The sequence below is a fragment of the Gracilinanus agilis genome, chromosome 5 (genome assembly GCF_016433145.1).
Source record: "Gracilinanus agilis isolate LMUSP501 chromosome 5, AgileGrace, whole genome shotgun sequence".
Lineage (NCBI taxonomy): Eukaryota > Metazoa > Chordata > Mammalia > Didelphimorphia > Didelphidae > Gracilinanus > Gracilinanus agilis.
Window position 1 is genome coordinate 216,464,334 of NC_058134.1, and position 19,113 is coordinate 216,483,446.

Below are 19,113 nucleotides of genomic sequence, written 5' to 3' on the forward strand. Positions count from 1 at the left end.
TGATTTCCACTGGCCTCTGGGTAAAGGGATTACAAAGGGCTGTCCCAGCTCCAAGTCTGGAAACAAAAGGGTTTCTGTGGCTTTGTTTGGAATGGTAGAAAGGACTAGGAAGACTTCCCACTGCTTGGAACTTGGATCAGTTAGATGTACAAACTTGCATAAAAGGAGGAGAGGTAGGAAAGGGTAGAGGGCGGGAAGAAGGTTCACCTAGAATTGTAGCATCTTCGAGGAGGAGAGGAGGGCTTTGATCATCTCGTCCAGGGTTTGGGACAATTTCATTTGTGTGTGTCCTGGATCTCTCTGGCAGGTGGTCTGGTGAACCCTATGGACTCCTCAAAAGAGTGTTTTTAAATGCATTAAATAAACTACTTGGATTCAGGGGGCAGCTGGGTTGCTCAGTGGTTAGAGTCAGGCTTAGAGATTCTCATCTCTAAAGTCCTCTCGGTCCTGAGTTTAAATCTGGCCAAGACATTTCCTAGCTGTGTTACCCTGGGCAAGTCACTTAACCCCAGTTGCCTAGCCCTTACTGCTCTTCTGCCTTGGAACTAATACTTTTGATTCTAAGACAGAAGGTAAGAGTTAAAAAATAAAATAAAACACATTGGATTACAAAGGAAACCAATAACAGTGAAGTAGATAGCAAATATATTTTTTAAAAACAAGTTCAGGGGCAGCTGGGTAACTCAGTGGAGTGAGAGTCGGGCCTAGAGACAGGAGGTCCTAGGTTCAAACCTGGCCTCAGCCACTTCCCAGCTGTGTGACCCTGGGCAAGTCACTTGACCCCCATTGCCCACCCTTACCAATCTTCCACCTATGAGACAATACACCGAAGTACAAGGGTTTAAAAAAAACAAAACAAAAAAAAAAAAAACAAGTTCATAGACTCCAGCTTAAGAACAACCCCTGCTCTAATCCAGCCTGTCTCTGATAGCTGGGTGGAGCCCATCCCCAGCACGTAGAGCCTCTGCTTGGACCTGCTCCCTTCCTCCAGGAAGCGGCCCAGTCTGTTGCTGAATGACTGCTTATTTAGAGGTTCTTTCTTGATACTGAGTTCAAATCTGCTTCCTTTTGCTCATTAGTTCAGTTCAACTCATTCTAAGACAAAAGGTAAGGGTTAAAACGAAAAAAGAATGTAAGCTTCCTGAGGGCAGGCCCCAGCTTGCTCTCCTGGGCTTGCATAGACCTGCAGAGAACATAGCTGTAATAAGTCCATGTTGGTGGATTGCATTGTCTTGGGAGCCACAAGGTAATTGGTTCTGGGTGTTTGGCTGATAAACGGATTTGGGTTTGTTTGCTGACCAACATTTAGGCATAGACTTAGCTCTGATTGGGAACCAAGTTAGTGATCATCTGGTCCAGTCTCCTGCCTCCAGAAACCGAAGACAGAATGCTCATAGAGCGAGAGCTGGAAGGGGCCTCGGAGGCAGAGGCCCAGGGGATTGTCACCGAGGCAGGATTCCTCACTTCACGTTCAACCTGCCTTTTGAGGGGGGAAGCAGCCAAGGCCACCCAGTGACTGAAAAGCAGAGCCGAGACGAAGGCCGGAGCCCCCAGGAGTTCAGGTTGGGCCTGGCCCGACGTCAGCTATTCAGTACACAAACTTTCTTTACTCTTGTTTATTTTGCATTTCTGGGCTTCGGGAGACGCCGCCATTTGGGGCCAAATTAAATTGTTTCTTGGGACCCCAGAGTGGAACACGTTGGCATTGAAGCCATTCACTGCCCAGTTTTTAACCCGTTCAGCCAGCAGGTGGAGGAGTCTCTCCAGCTGTGAGGATGGAACATCTGCGGCTGCCAGCAGGTGGCAACAGGGCTCCCCGGGCTGTGGCCACTGGACCCATGCTTAGTTCCAAAGTTCATTCCGTGTGTCCACAAGCCATAGGAATGAGTCATGTTCTGGGTGCTTTGAGAGGAGGTCCTGCAGGCCTTTCTTGGTGTTCTTTGCCCAGTCTTGGAAATGGGCAGCATGTCTCTTGGTCCCTCCTCTCTCCTGAGCTAGAGGGACTTTCCCCCAGGATACAGTAAAAGGAGCACCAGACTTAGAGGCCCAGCCCTGCCAGCTCTGGGCAAGCCATTTAGCTTCTCGGAGCCTCTGTTTTCCTATCTATGAAATAGGCACAAGCCTTATAGAATCGAAACAGGGATTCACTGTGGTTTTATGGGGGGGGGGGGGAGCGTATGTGGGTGAGTGTTAAGAGTTTTTATATAAACCAGTGGAAAGAATGGAGAACAGAAGCAGGAACCTTTTCCAACGACAATTCTAAAGAGAAATCGTTTTGCTAATGAGTGATAACGAGGCACCACGGCCCAGGGGTTGGGTACAGACGGTACAAATATTTGAGGATTGGGGGTCCTAAGCAGAGGATTGATGCCCCTGTGCTTAGCATCCCAAAGAGCATTTCTCCAGAGATCTTCATCATCTGGCCCCCTCTTTCCTTTCCTGTCTTCTCACACCCTACTTCCTGACACATATGCTTTGATCCAGGGACACTGGCCCCCTGACTACTGTACAGACAAGATTCTCCGTCTGTTGGCTCTGAGCGTGCCCTCTGGCTGTCCCCCAGACCTGCAATGTTCTCCCTCCTCTGCTCCAGTTACTGGCCTCCCTGGCTTCCTTTAAGTCAAACTAAAATCCTACCTGCTAGTCCAGTGATGGGCAAACTTCTTAAAGAGGGGCCAAAGGAAAGGAAATGCTCATCTGTTGGTCTGTTTCTAAGGCAACTCTTTCGAAGTTTCATTGTATTGTATCCTATCATTGTATTCTTCATATTAGGAATAATGCTGAGGTGCCGGATAGAACATTTCAGGGGGGCCTCATCTGGCCCGCAGGCTGTAGTTTGCCCATCACTGTCCTAGAGGAAGCTTTTTCAACCCCTCTTCATTCCAGTGCCTTCCCTTTGTTTGTGATTTCCTGTTTATCCTGCATGAACTTGTTTGTGTACGCTGTTTGCATGTTGACTCTTCCATTAGGCTGTCAGCTCTGTGAGGACAGGGGCTATCTTTTGGCTCTATTTGCATCTCTAGCCTTAGCTCAGTGCCTGGCACATAGTGCCTAGGACCCCTGGTCTAATCTTTGGGTGTTTTCTCCCCCTCTCCAGGTTTACTTCCCACTCTCAGGGCTTCCCTAAGGGAAGCCATTTCCACGAAGCACAATGATGGTGACCCAGGCTGTGCTGGCCCCTGAGCCAGCCTCCCCCCCAACCACAGCAGCACCCCCCAGCTTCTCCTGGATCCCCAAGGGCAGCCCGACCGCTATGGAGCAGCCCATCTTCCTGATGACCACAGCAGCCCAGGCCATCTCTGGCTTCTTTGTGTGGACAGCTCTGCTCATCACTGGTCATCAGGTTTGCATTGGGATGCCTGCCTCTCTCCCTCCCTTGGATCCCTGAGCTCAGGCCTGCTCGCACGTAGGCCTTTATGGGGAGGAGGCCACAAGGCTGCTGGGTGATGGGAAGGTGGGGACACCCCATTCAGGTTTCTCTCATGAGCTCAGATCTAGGTATTTCTCTAACATCCAGGGGCCCCAGCAGAGGAGAGGGAATCTTTAGCCTATTGGCAGCCTTGGGTTTGGCTTTGACTCCCATGGGCATCTGTTTGGGGGATGGCTTTGGGACTGGGGAACAGCTTGTTTTCCAAACCCCTTCTTTTGGATTTTACTTTTATCTTCCCAACATCCCAGGGATCCGGATGGGCCCAGTGTGAGTTCTTTTTCCTGCCCCAAGATGGTTCCCACACCCCACTCTGGGGGCCACAGAGGCTTTCTGGGAGGTGGACAGTGCAAAGGTTTTCCCATTTTATTGTCAGAACAATTGAAGTGCCAAGAACTGTCAGAGCCAGGCTTGGAACCCTCATGTTCCAGGTCCAAATCCCCACCTCTTTTCACTACCCTGTGTCAAAAGGGAAACTGAGGCCAACCATAGCACTCCCCCAAGCTTGTGTGTTCTCTGGCAAGTGTGGACCAGACCCATGAGCCCAGGCTGCCCCCCCCCCTCCACCCTATTCCTTAAGCAGCAGGATGGACCTCAGTGGTCTTTTAGGTCCCTGGGGGAGGAGGGAAGAGTTCCTAAGCCCCATGGCCAGTGGTGCTAATTTCTGGCTCTGCCCCAGATCTACAGGCACCTGCGCTGCTATAGCTGCCCCAATGAGCAACGCTACATTGTCCGCATCCTCTTCATTGTGCCTATCTACGCCTTTGACTCCTGGCTCAGCCTCCTCTTCTTCACCAATGACCAGTACTATGTGTACTTCAGCACTGTGCGTGACTGCTATGAGGGTAAGGGACTGGCATCTGCCAGGGGGATGGGCAGATGGGGACCCCTGAGGGCTTGCCCAGAGTGGGAAGAGAATATTGGGACACCCCAGTGGTGTCCAGAGAGGGGAAAGATGTTGGGATACCCCAATAGCCTCCAGAGACAGTGAGGGAGCATTGGTGCTGCTTGGAGGAGCTTTGATTCAGGGGTGTCAGAAAGGAACATTGGGATACCCTGATAACAACTAGAGAGGGAGAGGGAACATTGGGGCACCCTGAGGGTATCTAGGGAGATGAAGGGAATGTTGACACTGGTCTGGAGAGCCTTGTTTTGAGACAGTGCCTGCTTCTCTCTGACATTCCCTGCTTCTGTCCATAACTCCCCCCACCACCACCCCTCAAGGCTTTAGGCTTTGCTGTTTAACCCACTTGAAGGTGGGGTGGACTGGCCCACCCTCAGACAGATTTGGTCAGGGCTTCATTTCTGAACTTTCCTAAGATAGTGAGGGCACAGGCATTTGTAAGGAATTAAATGAAAGGGTTTGACTAAATATATGAGAATTCTAAGATAATACTGTAGTCGCTGATTTTAAAATTAATATGACCCAAGGGGCAGCTGGGTAGCTCAGTGGAGTGAGAGTCAGGCCTAGAGACGGGAGGTCCTAGGTTCAAACCCGGCCTCAGCCACTTCCCAGCTGTGTGACCCTGGGCAAGTCACTTGACCCCCATTGCCCACCCTTACCAGTCTTCCACCTATGAGACAATACACCGAAGTAAAAGGGTTTAAAAACAAAAAACAAAACAAAACAAAAAAACAAAACAAAAAAAATTAATATGACCCAAGTCAAAATGACTTTCAGTAGCTTTATTTCCAAAGAGATGGAACGAATGGAAGTACAGAAATGTGAAAGGGTAGAGTAAGAAGTCTACCTTGTCACCCTAAATGTTGCTCCAGTCCCAGGGTTCATTAACCCCCTCAGCAGGAGGACTTGGTGTTGAATTAAGCAAAGGTTCAACCCAGGAGGCCTCCTCCAAGAAGGGTAGGCCTCTCCAGAACTAATATCTCCCAGGAAGAGAAGCCAAGAAAGGAGGGTCAGCTTTTCACTCACCAGGAGATGATCCAAATGGAGAATCCAGGAGCAGTCTTACCAGAAGCAGTCCAAGGGCTGTAGTCTCAGTCCAAACTCCTTCAACCTGAAAATTCAAGACGAAGACCCCTTGCACAGGAAGTTCATCATCTTTTATAGTCAATTTTTATATCATTTCCTTCCCTTCCCCACTTTACAGGGACCAATTGCAGTCTTTAAATTTGCTTAGCACTGCCCAGGGGGGGGTCAGTCTCTTCTATGTTGTCACCCACTTTATTTATTTATTTATTTGTTTGTTTGTTTGTTTGTTTGTTTAAGCCCTTACCTTCTGTCTTAGAGTCAATACTTTGTATTGACTCTAAGGCAGAAGTATGGTATGGGTTAGGCAATGGGGGTCAAGTGACTTGCCCAGGGTCACACAGCTGGGAAGTGTCTGAGGTCAGATTTGAACCTAGGACCTCCCGTCTCTAGGCCTGGTTCTCAATCCACTGAGCTACCCAGCTGCCCCCTGTTGTCACCCACTTTAGCAAGTGGCTTGGGAACCTCCCCTACTTAGTGTTAAGTAGGGGTGCATACACTTTTGGTTGATTAAATTTAAAAGTAGGCAAGGGGAGAGTCAAGCCCATCTTCACAATCCCCCCATGATCCTTTGGGAAACTAGTCTCCCCAGTGGATCATTTAAACATAACTATCTTATACCTCTAAAAATCTTCTAACTAAAGATGCATGTAATATTGTACTTTCTAAGAAGAAATTACAATAGTTAGAGATAAGAGGGAAAAAGGAGAGAGAGAGCGAGAACGAGAGCGAGAGCGAGAGTGAGAGAGAGAGAGAGAGAGAGAGAGAGAGAGAGAGAGAGAGAGAGAGAGAGAGAGAGAGAGAGAGAGAGAGAGCGCACAAAACCAATGTTTGCTAGGCACAATGACAAAAAGCCAATTAGGAGGCAGAGTCTCCTTTGGCATAAGAGTTTACATTCAGAATAAATGTGTTCAACCCCCTTCAGTTCAATTACATCCCAAAGTTCATTTTTGAGCTTATGATGCAGTGGAAGTTTCTTTATAACACTTTCTCCAAACGATTCATTTTCTAGATTCAAGGAGTTAGTGAGCTTCTTTTTCCTGAAATTTTTTCTCAAAAAAAATTTTTTTAATCTTGGAGTTTATGAAAATTATACACATTTGTCCCACTGAGTCACTAGGGAATGGGAAGCACCCTTTGGTGCCAAGGGCATAGTTAAGGGTAGAGCTGAGCTTCGACCCGGAAGGAAAAGGACTTTCAGGCCTTTTCCCACGAGGGAGCCTGTTCCAACAGGCTTGTGTTCCATCCCTGTGGGAGATAGGGACAGGGAGTAATCAGGGTGGAAATCCCTTGTCACCTGTGGACCAGGTTTGCTACTGGGCATACTCCTTTGCCTGAGGGGCCAGCCTCTTGTGGATGAAGTGGGGAGAGCTCCTTCTGTTCCTTCTCTTCAGTCTAGAGTGTGGCCCTGCTAGAAGAGGCTAGCCCACTCCCCCATTGACGGAGCATTTCCTAGTACACAGATGGGGCCTTCCCCACAGCAGTCCTGCAAAAGTGGACAGTTCAGTCATTCCCTCAACTTAACAGATGTAGAAACTGAGGTTTAGTGCCTGGGGGACTTGTCCATGGTCATGTGGTAAGGAAATGAAGGGATGTGAGGACTAGAACCAAGAGCCTCTGGCCTGACCACTAGGTCCTCTTTCTTCTTCCTCCTCAAAACCCCCCAGATACTAGTGGGGATGGAAATAATGTCTTTTTCTCAAAAGTGACAACCTTTTCTTACGTTCTGCTCACTGCCCTAGGAGGCATACCGGAAAAGTAATAAGAGAACCCCCCCATCTGGTGGGTAAACTGAGGCACAGAGCCTCCTCTGCCAAAGCAGTGAGCCTCTGTGGTCTCCTCCACAGAGTGCTCTCCTCATCACCCAGTGCCTCTGTGAAACTCAGTCCCAGGGAGGCCACTGAGGCCTCCTGGGTTCAAAGGAGTTCTAGGAGTGACTCTTGGGAGAGGGGAATAAAGGACTAGCATGCTTCTGGAGGATCTCCTTCCAGAGAAAGCCTCTGGATTCTCCTTTTCCTGGGAGCAAAGGTGCAGCCAGGCCCAGGAATGGGGCCTCCTCTCTGTCACAGCAGAGCCCCAAGCTCACTTCCGTAGCCAGGAAGGGGCCCCCGGCTTTCTGCCGCCATCGTCAGCTGGGCCTCTTGGAGAATGGAGGAGGGCACAGGGTCCTGGGCACCCTCCTCTGCCTGAGGGGCCAGCCAGCTCCCTCAGCCCTTTAACAAAGCCCGAGAGGTGGTGGCAGATGGTGGGCGGACCCTCCCGGGCCCCATAGGCCAGCTTTGTTTCCCTCCTGCTGACTCCCCCCACAAACCCAGTGTCAAAGCTGAGCAGGAAGTCTGTTGCCCTGTGAAACTCATCTCCTAGCAACGGCTATTCTCTCCTCCCTTTCTCAAGTGTGTTTGCAAACATCCAAACATCTGCTTGGGGAGGGGCGGCAGTTCAGGCCATCCTAAAGGTCACCAGCTTGTGGTGTCTCTCGTCAGTGGGTTTTGACTTCCTGTCTTCTCCTTTTGGGCACCTGGGAGCCCCCTTTCTTTGGGCCTCTTTCTGCTGGTGTTTTGTTTGCCAGGTGTTTGGGAGCAGCTGTGCCCAGAGCTGGAGAATGGGGTGGGTGTGCATATGTGTGTGTTACACTCATAACACCCCTTTACTTCTGTAATTTTATTCTCCCCTGACTTCTGGGAAGAGAAGGGGTCAGGGTCCTAAACTTTACAAAAAGGGAAAGATAAGGAAGAGGAAGAGACTTGAGCCATAATGAATTAGGGGCTTCTCCAACTTTGTTTTTGTTTTCCTTCTCTCTCAGCTTTTGATTTGCCAGATTTCCACTGAAATGTACACTGGCAAATCCCAGACTTGTCTTGGGGGAGACTCGTGATCACAGAAGGGAGGGGTGATGTAAGGCCAGCATCAAAGGTCATGTACCCCTTTCCTCTGCCTCTGGGTGTGGACTGGACTTCAGTCACCCCTAAGAGGGAGTTGTCTGTCCTTTCCCTGAAATGTTCAGAGGCACTTGGGGTGATCTGTGGGGTCTCCAGCTAAAAGGGACTTGGCCAGCCCCCTCATTTTACAGATGAGGAAACAGTGACAGTCAATTCACTTACCCAGGGCCATGCCAGGAATCAGAAGCTGATCCCAGATTCAAGGCCAGGATCTTGGACTTAAGAGCCGCCATAAACCAGCAAACCTAGAACCCAAGAAGGCCTTTGTGGAGTGTCTTCCTCCTTTCTGTTATAATTTAAATCTGCCCCTGGTTCTGGTGCCAGTGAGTTAGTTAATTAGGGGATTGTCTATGCAGAGGGTATATACATCCTACTGCTTCTCCTTCCTCCTGGTCTCACTAGGGTTGGGGCTGGCTTTGTCAGCTTTCCCACTAGAGGGGGGACAAGAGCAGAGAGAGAGCTTAGAGTTCCAGGCACTTCATGTCTGCGTTTGTGGAGTGAATGAGCCAAGAAATAGCTTGGGAGAGATGAGACATGGGCATGAGAAACAGGAAACCTGAAGGTGCGACATGGCCTCCGCTGTTGAGCTTTAGGCTTCCCACCTCCAACTCCACAAGACAGCTGTGGTCCTGGAAGGACATTGGGAAGCCAGAGTGACCACAGTGACAAAAGATTCTGGACCTGAAAAGGTGGGCAGCAGATGCCACACGTTTGTTTGGAGTGCTGAGCAAGAGCACAGTGATTTCCTAGCATCCAGTCCAACAGCCAGAAGGAGCCTCAGAGCTAACCCCTCATTTTGCAGATGAAGACACTGAGGCACCAAGCAGGTCTATAGGTTCCTAGATCTAGAACAAAGGAGACTTTGAAGGCTACCAGGCCAACCCCCTCAATTCCCATGTGAGGAACCTGAGACCAGTAAGTACAGCGACTTATTAAAGGGCCCTCAGCTAATAGTGACAGGATTTCATTAGCAGTGAGTGCCACTTGGCCATCCGAGCCAAACGTGATTGAGGGGAGACACAGCTGAGCAGCTGCACCCAGATTAAGTACTTTCTTTTCTTCAAAGACTGTGTTCTAAACATCAGGCTTAGTGATAGGAGAAGGATCAAGAAGGGGTCCAGAAAAGAGATAGGTCCTGGGATGGCACCCAGAAACAATCACAGAGGGCCACAAGCAGGAAGACACCCCCGCCCCCCAACACACACACACACACTTTAGGGTTGGGTCACCTTGAGAAACACCAGCTCAGTAATCCCCGAGGGCAGCCTAGGGTAACAACTTACAGCCCTCTCCTGCCCTTGGCTGCCAACCACCATGAGAAGTTTTTCTCATCCCAACCTGTCAAATTAAGAAAAGATCTCTTGGACACATACTTTTGAAAAACTTGCCATGTTCTGAATGTTTTATTACCAAGTCACTCAAGAAAATCAAGGCGATCATTTCCTTAGTAAAGGATGAGAGTGGTGTGAAACCATCTAAATCCTCACAGGGTACAGAGGAAGGCAATGTCACTGTGGGGGAAGAGGTCAGAGCACTGGCAGAGGCTCTGGTTTGGGATTGTGGGGGCATCTCAGGTCAGAAGATTTGGGTAGGGGAAGAGCAAAAAGTAGCTGCCAGAATGGGAATTGTAGAGGCTCTTCCCTGGCCATGAATATTCAAGAATAGCCACATGAGAAGCTACCAGAGTCGATCAATGAGTGGAGCAGGGGTACAGTCACTGGGCTAGGGAGGATTGGAATCATAGCTTTGCTCCTAGTCTGTGTGTCAGGGTGGATGGGGTGGGGACGTTCTCTCTTGCTCTCAGGCTTGTCAGCTGTGAGTGGGGAGAAGGGATGGTGAGTGGCAGGTGGAGGGGTGTCTACAGATTCAGAAGGGGGCACAGTGTCCAGGAGGGCTTTGAGGCTCTGCCTCTCAGACTGTCAGTGTCTTTCCAGTGTTTGTGCCCTAAGAGCAGGGACACTTGAGAGATATCATACCTTAGCTGATTTCAGTCAAAACTCTATTTTAAAACTAGTTAAACACTTCACCAAGGGTCAGCTTCCTGTTTCCTCATGTGACTGTATGCTCTAATCCTTTCTGGACCAGCTTTGTTGTGTGTTTGCTGGAGACAGCTGCTCCAGGCGGTATGGACAGAGCCCTTTCCCAGCTTTCCACTGGGTCAGCCTTATTCTTACCCCACTGCTGGTGTCCAGAAGCTCCTACCACTAGGTGGACAGCAGAGGGAAGGATAAAACAAAAATGGCAGACAAAGCCTTCACCTCAAGAGGAATGACCTAGGGCAGCTAGGTGGCTCAATGGATAGAGAGCCAGACCTGGAGATGGGACGGCTTAGGGTCAAATCTGGCCTCATACATTTCCTAGCTGGGTGACCCTGGGCAAGTCACTTAACCCCCATTGCCTAGCCCTTACTGCTCTTCTGTCTTAGGACCAATATACAGGTTTGATTCTAAAAAGGAAGGTAAAGTTTTAAGAAAAGGAGTGACAGGGGCAGCTGGATAGCTCAGTGGATTGAGAGCCAGCCCTGGAGATGGGAGGTCCTGGGTTCAAATATGACTTTAGACACTTCCTAGCTGTGTGACCCTGGGCAAGTCACATTGCCTAGCCCTTACTGCTCTTCTGCTTTGGAACCAATCCACAGTATTGACTCCAAGATGGAAGTGAGGGTTATTAGCTTTTTTAAAAGTATGGCTAGTGATTGTTTTCCTTCTCAGATATATTCATGTCACCTCCTCTCCCCAAAGAGCCAACAAAACAGTGAAGCAAGGCCTGCTTTGTAGCATTTGCTGATTTCCAAAGGCTTCCAGTGTGTCTGGGGCATGCAGTGTTGGGCAGTTCCTGTAGGAGGTGGGATTGGGTTGGGACTTGTGGGAAGCCAGGAGGCAGAGATGAGGAGGGAGAGGATTCCAGGTATGGGGGACAGCCAGAGAAATTGTCCAGAGCCAAGAGTTGGAGGGTGTTATGGAGAGAGCAGCCATTTGACTGAAGAGTGAGTGAGGTAGCCCTAGCCCTTGGTCTTCTATCTTCGAGTTGTTACTAGGACAGACAGAAAATAAGAGTTGTAAAAAAAGGGAGCTAGGTGGCTCAATAGTTAGAGATTCAGGCCTGGAGTCAGAAGGACCTGGGTTCAAATCAGACCTCAGACAATTCCTAGTCATTTAACCCCATTCACCTAGCCCTTGCTTTTCTGTCTTGGAGTTGTTACTAAGATAGAAAGAAAGGGTTAAAAATAAAGCACATGGTGGGGAGTAAGAGGTAAGAAGCCTGGAAAGGTAGGAGGGGGCGAGGCTATGAAAGGCTTTGAACCCCTGGCAGAGGATTTTTATTTTTAATAAAACCCTTACTGTGTATTGGCTCCAAGGCAGAAGAGAGGTAAGGGCTAGGCAATGGGGGTTAAGTGACTTGCCCAGTGACTTGATTTGAACCTAGGACCTCCCATCTCTAGGCCTCGCTCTCAATCCACTGAGCCACCCAGCTGCCCCCCCTCCCCCAACCCCATTCCCCAGCAGAGGATTTTGTATTTGCTCCTAGAGGTACCTGGGAGCCCCAGCAGTTTCTTGAGTAGAGGATGACATGGTCAGTTGAGTTTAAGGAAGGTCACTCTAAAAGCTTAGTGGTGGATGGACTACAGTGGAGAGAGACCTGTGGAAGGCCCAGGCTATGTCACTAGGATACAGGGAGGGGACAGGCACTGGCCCTAGGATTTCATGGGTATAGGGTGCTTCCCTGAGGGTCTTCCTCTATCAAGATCAGGTCTGCTCTTTCTTTAAAATTAAGTCTAGGAGGCAGCTGGGTAGCTCAGTGGATTGAGAGTCAGGCCTAGAGACGGGAGGTCCTAGGTTCAAAGCCAGCCTCAGACACTTCCCAGCTGTGTGACCCTGGGCAAGTCACTTGACCCCCATTGCCCACCCTTACCACTCTTCCACCTAGGAGCCAATACACAGAAGTTAAAGGTTTAAAAATGTTAAAAGAAAAAAGAAAAGAAAAGGAGTGACTATGCTAAGAGAGCTTCTGGCTCCTCTCAGGGGCCTTATTGCCTGCCCTAAGTGAGCTAAATTGCTTGGAGAGAGAAGGGCAGCCAATGGGAAGCCCAGAACAGCTTTCTGCCATCTTCTGTTGCATTTTTTTTAATGAGTAGAATTTATTTACAAGTGTTCCAGCCCCTCCCTTACTTCCCCACATCATAGAAGGCATTATCCGAGAGACAGGTATGTTTATAAGAGATTATGTTTTTCATGTTTCCACTTTTCAGTTTATTCTCTGGAGGTGGCATAAGTTATTCTTCAAGTATCAAATCTGTAGTTGTATTTAATATTTTGGTTCTTCTCATTTTGCTGTTAATTATCCCAGGTAGTCCTTCCTTCCTTCCTCCTTCCCTTCTCTTCCATCTTAGGATCAATACTGTATATGGGTTCCAAGGCAGAAGAGCAGTAAGGGCTAGATATGAAGGTTAAGTGACTTGCCCAGGGTCACATAACTAGGAAGTATCTGGGGCCAAATTTGAACCCAGGACTTCCCATCTTTAAGCCTGGCTCTCAATCCACTGAGCCACTCAGCTGTTCCCACCCCCAAATCCCCAGTAGTTCTTTCCAAGTCTTTAAAAAATTAGCCCGCTTGTCATTTCTTATGGCACAGCAGTATTTCATCACAATCATATACCACAATCTGCTCAGCCATTCCCCAGTTGATGGGCATCCCCTCATTTTTCAATTCTTTGCCACCATAGAGAGAGTTGCTATAAATATTTTGGAACATATAAGATCTTTTCCTTTTCCCATGGGAAACAGACCCAGGAATGGGGGTATACACAGTTTTGGATCTAAGTATAATTCCAGTCTCAGACGCATTGACAGAAGTATGATGCCCTGAATGAGGAAACCGCCGGGCCTATCCTCTTCTGCCTAGGTCTTAGACCACAGCTAGAGGATCCCATTGTGTTCTGGCCACCACTTGTTAGGGAAGACAATGGCACTGGTGAGGCGGGGTGCCCAGGATGTGGGAGTGGGCAGCCCGCCTATATGAGCATCAGAAGAACTAAGGATGTTAGATCTAATGTGGACAGAGAAGAGAGAAGCAGGAAGTGGAGAGAAAAGTATCTTTGAAGGCTGATCATGGAATCAAGAATATTCTGGTTCTATAGGGCCCCAGACGTAGGATTAGGAGCTCAGCTCCTCTTGAGCTTGTCTAAAAGGGAAGTGGTCACGTAGGAGAGAGCAGGCTCCCAGACCTGGTGCTCCTGAGGAAGCTGGGCAGGATGTTTCTTCTCTTTGGGTTAGATAAGATGATTCCTGAGATTTTATCCAACTATGAGATTCTGTGGTTTTAAGTTAAGGGGGAAGAAGGGGCAGACTTCAGCTCATGGTAAGGAAAAGCTGAGATGTGAGATCGAGTCCTCAGAGAAGTGTCGCTGAACACCTTGTAGGAATGTTGCCCATAGGATTCATCCTTTGAGTAGAGGTTGAACCAGATGACTTCGAATGTCTCTTCCAACTTGGCAGTTTATGATTTCAGATTGTTGGGGGCTTGAGAGTCCGGTAGACCCCAAGCCTCCTTTTTTGGCAGCCTGCTAGTCCCTTCTCTTTAATAATGAACAATAAAAGGAGAGTAACCTTTCCTCTTCCTTCGTGGATTGCTAATGCATTACATCTACCATCCATCCTCCACACTGTTACCAAAGTAGGGACAGATCTGACTATGTCAACCTCCTACTCAGCCAACTTCAGGGGCTTCCTCTTGCCTTTAGTTGGGGGGAAGGGGTTGGTTCTTAACCTTTTTTGTGTCCTGGAGCTCTTGTGCAACCTTACGAATCCTTTCTCAGAATCATGTTTTTAAATGCAAAATATTGTCTTTTTTTTAAAGTTCACAGTCCATAGGTTAAGGATCAAATCTAAAGTCCTCTGTTTAGCTTTTAAGAGGAGCAGCAGTGGCTCAGTGATGAAGAGCACTTGGCCTGGTATTAGGAAGACCTGAGTTCAAATTCAGCCTCAGACATTTCCTAGCTGTGTGACCTAGTCAAGTCATTTAACCTCTGTGTGCCTAGGAGGCAACTAGGTGGCTCAGGGAATAGAGTACTGGACCTTGAGTCAGGAAGACTTGTCTCAGGCCTACTGCCATTTATTTCATTCTCCAGCTCATTTTACAGATAAGGAATCTGAGGCCAGCAGGGTTAAATTAAATTACTTACCCAGCTAGCAAGTGTTTGGTCTCAGATCTTCCTGACCCCAAGGCTGGTGCTCTATCTGCTGTACCACCTTGCTGCCCATTGTAGGACGACAGCAAGTCTCTATAGCAGGGGTCGGTAACATATGGCTCTTGAGCCATATCTGGCTCCACCTCCTCACCGGCCAGTCCAGGCAGAGCCCCAGGATGTGCCCCAGGGGGCCCTTCAGCCCCCGCCCCATATTCCAGCGCCTTCCACCTCCATCCTTCTCCTTCCACAGGTGTTTATGGCTCTCAAGGCCAAAAAGGTTGCCGACCATTGCTCTATAACATCCTTTTCCTCTTCTATCTTCAGTTCTGTGACTGTGACTGGGATACTCATTTTGGAAGAGCTGGTTTTGCTCCCTGTAGCCCCGTCTCCTGTTTTTACTTACCCTGCATAGCACTGAAAGTCATCGTGTACAGGAGATACCAGGACATGCCCATTGGGGGAGTGAAGCCCCCACCATCTTATGTGTCTCAGAAGTTGATTTGTGACCTCTCTGGATATTCTCTCCACAGCTTTTGTCATCTACAATTTTTTGAGTCTCTGCTATGAATACCTTGGAGGAGAAAGTGCCATTATGTCAGAGATCAGAGGGAAGTCCATTGAGTAAGTATTTGGCCTTCCCCAGACCCCTGCTTCTCTTGGCAGCTCATTTCCCTCTCCCTTTATCTCTGTCTCTTTGTTACCCTGGGCCTGATTCTTTGGAGGGTACCCTATCTCAGGAGCTGGGGAAGAGGATGGTTGAGGCCTCCTTCTACAAGAAGCCTTGACTCTGTAGGCCTCAGTTGCCCTCCTAGTCAGTTAACATTGTGTCTACCATGGACAAAACTCCATATAAAGGGCACATCTTATTCCCTCCTTTCTCTCTGCCTCCCATGGTGCCTGGGCTCCTGCATATCTCATTTTCAATTCAGCAAACAGTGACTGAGCACCACATGTGTGCAGAGACCATTACCAAGTGCTACGAGAGGGGCCAGAGAGAAGATGGGCCCCTTCCTTGCACTCGGAAAGTTTGTGGGAATCCCCACGTTGATTCAGTTAAAGAAACAGCCCCAGCCCCTGTCTACCCAGCCCTGTGCCACTTAATGGATAGATATTCTCTGCTCAGCCTTTCTGGCACCCAATCTTTTTCCCCTCTGAGCCCTTGCTCCCTTGGGTCTTTCTTTCTACAATATCCCTATTTCCCCATCTCACCTGTAACCCTTGTTAGCTCCCTAGTTAGTATTCCTTCATTTTAGGCTGACCAGTCCTATAGAGGACTCGAAGGAAAATACCTTCCCAAATCTGAGCAGCTTTCATTTTGGCTGGCCTTATTTGGTTGGCTTAACTTGTGCTTCCTGACCCCCCTCATCCCTCACTCTATCTCCCACTATTCTAGGACTACTCACTCCTCTATCTCTCGTTTAGGTCGAGCTGCATGTATGGTACCTGCTGCCTCTGGGGGAAGACTTACTCAATTGGCTTCCTCAGGTTCTGCAAACAGGTATGAGCTCAAGGGCCACTCCCAGGGCACCGGACACCAGACTCAGTGCACCAGGGAGTTGTCCCGTTACCCAAATTATAGTCATAGGATTTGGGAGCTGGGACAGATGAGGAAACAGAGGCAGGCTCATGGAGGTCATTCAGCTAGTATTCTCTGGACCACGTCCTATTGCAGAGCTCTTCTCATGCTGAGTGGCCTTCAGAGGAGAGACAATTAAGTCCTGATTCTAGGGGAGAATTCCAAGGTGGCCTCAGATGAAGGGCAGCCAAGGGAGATCTGTTTCTTCTCATTTCTTTTCTAAATACATGCCACTGTAGGTCCTTAGAAACCATTCTCTATCTCATTAGGGAAGTGTAAGTCTCAGCTGGAGATGCTTGGAAATCAAGGCAGGAACCAGCAGCCTGAGCACCCATGACAGAGCACTTTGGGAGAAGGAACTGGCCCCAGACGCTTAGTCATTGTGTCTGGAGTTCAGTGGGTGGGGGGAGAATTTTTAAACATGTGAAAGGTTTCCATCAGCTGGGCCTGGAGATCAGGAGGTCTCCTCTGATCAGGGTGGGTGTGAGGTATGTGATAAAGCAGAAATGGTTCAAATCCCTCAGACCTCCTACTCCTCAGCTCACAGTTACGGCTGTGGCGCCTCCCCAGGCAGCTGTCCCAAAGGCTCCCCAATAGCCAGCCCGGGAAATTGAGCCTTAGTTTCCTAGGCAGAGGTGAGCTGGGCCTTGGCTCCAAGCCTGCAACGCCCTGCTGCACTGTCCCTTCTCAGTCCCCTAGCCTGAGCCTCCCATGGTGGGCTTAGCAAGGAAAACTCAGAAGCTTGAGTTCTGCTTGGGTGGCGTCTTAAGGGAATAGAGTTCGAAAGATGGTGCCAATGGGATGCTAGAATCACAGGGATGGGGAGGGCCAGACCCTGGAGTTTGTTAACTCTTAAGGGGAGGTTGGAGAGGACGCCATTCCCTGGTGAGGAGGACATATTTTCACTCAACATCTTCCCACCTTCATGCTTGCTCTCTTGGCTCTCGCAACATTATGCCACTAGAATTTCAGGGAAATAATAAACAGTCCCCAGGTCCAAGTGAGGTGACCCTGTTCTGGCTTATGGCTCTGTTCTGTGCTCCCCAGCCAGGGTCACCCATTACAAACATTTCCCTTACTGCCCTGGTGGGGTCTGAAATCCTTTACAGTGGTGATTGCTAAGATGGGCAAAGGAAATTCTTTTTGTCTTGAAGCTAGTTTGGTTAAGTAGCACTGTTCTTCCCCCCCTTCTCCTCACCCACACACCTCTCCTCCCCTCACCTGCCATCTCCACTGTCCAGTTCCAATTGTGGACCCCTTGAACTTTGTTCTTACCCCTGTGAGTTCTCTTCAATACTCCTAATGGTTCTGGGTTCAGCTCTTACAAGCAGGCCTGTAGTCTTTCTTTTAATGCCCCCTTGCCTCTCAGCATAGTGTTCCCAACATAAGGCTGGACTCCATCACTTGCCCTGAGATCTTCTCAGTGACAGGAATGGTCACAGTTCAACCAGTTCAAGTCTAGGGAAAGGAGAGTGTGCATTTTGATTAAGGATCATAAGAAAGACCACAAGCATTACCCCACAAGGGCGAGGGGGTTCAGAATCAGACAGCCCGATCCTGGCTGCCTTTCTGGTTCCACCCTTGTTCATTCCCTCCTATTTGAGCCCTGGCATGACATTGCCACATTGGATCTCTGGGCCTCCTGTGAACAGTGCCAGGTATTTGACAATCCCTGCAGCCCTAGAGTCATGGTGGACAGCAGACTGCTATTCCAAAATACTTAGCGAGAGCCATGAGGGATTGTTTTGTTGAATAGTGTTTTTTGTTTTCCATTTTTCAAAACAAGGTTGGTTATTCAAACACGTAAGACTAGATTTGCCTACCTGAGTCAAATGAAAGTAGTTTTGATGTGAATGACAGGCCAGTAATCAGGAATGGGCCTATTCCAGAGCCCTAACCTTCAGCTTTATTGTACTGCGGAGATGCCATTGGGTCCTAGAAGGTTATGCCAGTGGATTGTAGAAGATTATGCCAATGGTGAAGAGATGCCAATAGATCCTAGAAAGTTACATTATGCCAGTGAATCTGGCAGTCTGCCATGTTGGAAAACCTTTGTCCAGAGACATTTTCCAAACAGCATCCTAACTTAGCTCAGAGAGGTCCATCACCAGCAGGCTTGAGAAGTAGGTGCTGAATTCTTTGGCCATGATAACTCATGGAACCAAGGCAGATTATGTGGCCCCTTTCCACTTGAACCATGATTTTAGAATTGCTAGTACTCAAATTGTGAGGCCTTTGTCTAATAACCAGTGAACAGACTCACCAGAATAAGAGTTGCTGACCCTTTTTGTGTCTTAGATTTCCCCCGTCTCACTTTAGCACGAATTTGGCAGTCTGGCAGATCTTATGGACTTCTCAGATTGTTATGTGTCTTAATGCAGAAGATAAAATCCACAGGATCACAAAGGAAACCATTCATGTTGAAATCAGAGTTAAAAAATGTTTTGGGGGGCAGCTGGGTAGCTCAGTGGATTGAGAGCCAGGCCTAGAGATAGGAGGTCCTAGGTTCAAATCCGGCCTCAGACACTTCCCAGCTGTGTGACCCTGGGCAAGTCACTTGACCCCCCATTGCCTACCCTTACCAATCTTCCACCTATAAGTCAATACACAGAAGTTAAGGGTTTAAAATTTTAAAAAAAAAATGTTTTGTTTTAGTTTACAATCTATGAGTTAAGGATCTCTGTACTAGGGGAACTAAACCAGAAGATAAAAAGGGAAAAAGGAAATAAACATTTATGAAGTGCCTGTTGTATGCCAGGCACTGTGCTAATAAGTACTTTACAAAATAACTCATTTCATCCTCCAACGACCTTGAAAGGTAGATTCTATTATTCTCGTTTTACATTTGAGGAAACTGAGGCATGCTGAGGCTAAGTGACTTGCCCACCCAACTAGTAAGCATCTGAAGCTGGATTTTAACTCAACTCTTCCTGGCTGTGGGCTCAATGTTCTACCCTCTGCACTACCCAGCTCTCTAGTAGCAATTTTAGCTGAGTT

The 19,113-nt window shown here is 48.5% G+C and overlaps 1 protein-coding gene across 1 annotated transcript in view; it reads left to right on the forward strand.

Moving 5' to 3' along the window:
* The window catches only part of TMEM184B (transmembrane protein 184B), a 58,331-nt gene that overhangs the window by 28,519 nt on the left and 10,699 nt on the right, over positions 1-19,113 (forward strand). The window contains exons 2-5 of the mRNA XM_044677978.1: positions 3,098-3,343; positions 4,107-4,272; positions 15,071-15,161; positions 15,963-16,038. Coding sequence (XP_044533913.1) covers positions 3,152-3,343; positions 4,107-4,272; positions 15,071-15,161; positions 15,963-16,038 — 525 coding nt within the window. The 5' untranslated portion in view covers positions 3,098-3,151. The remainder of the gene's footprint in view (positions 1-3,097; positions 3,344-4,106; positions 4,273-15,070; positions 15,162-15,962; positions 16,039-19,113) is intronic.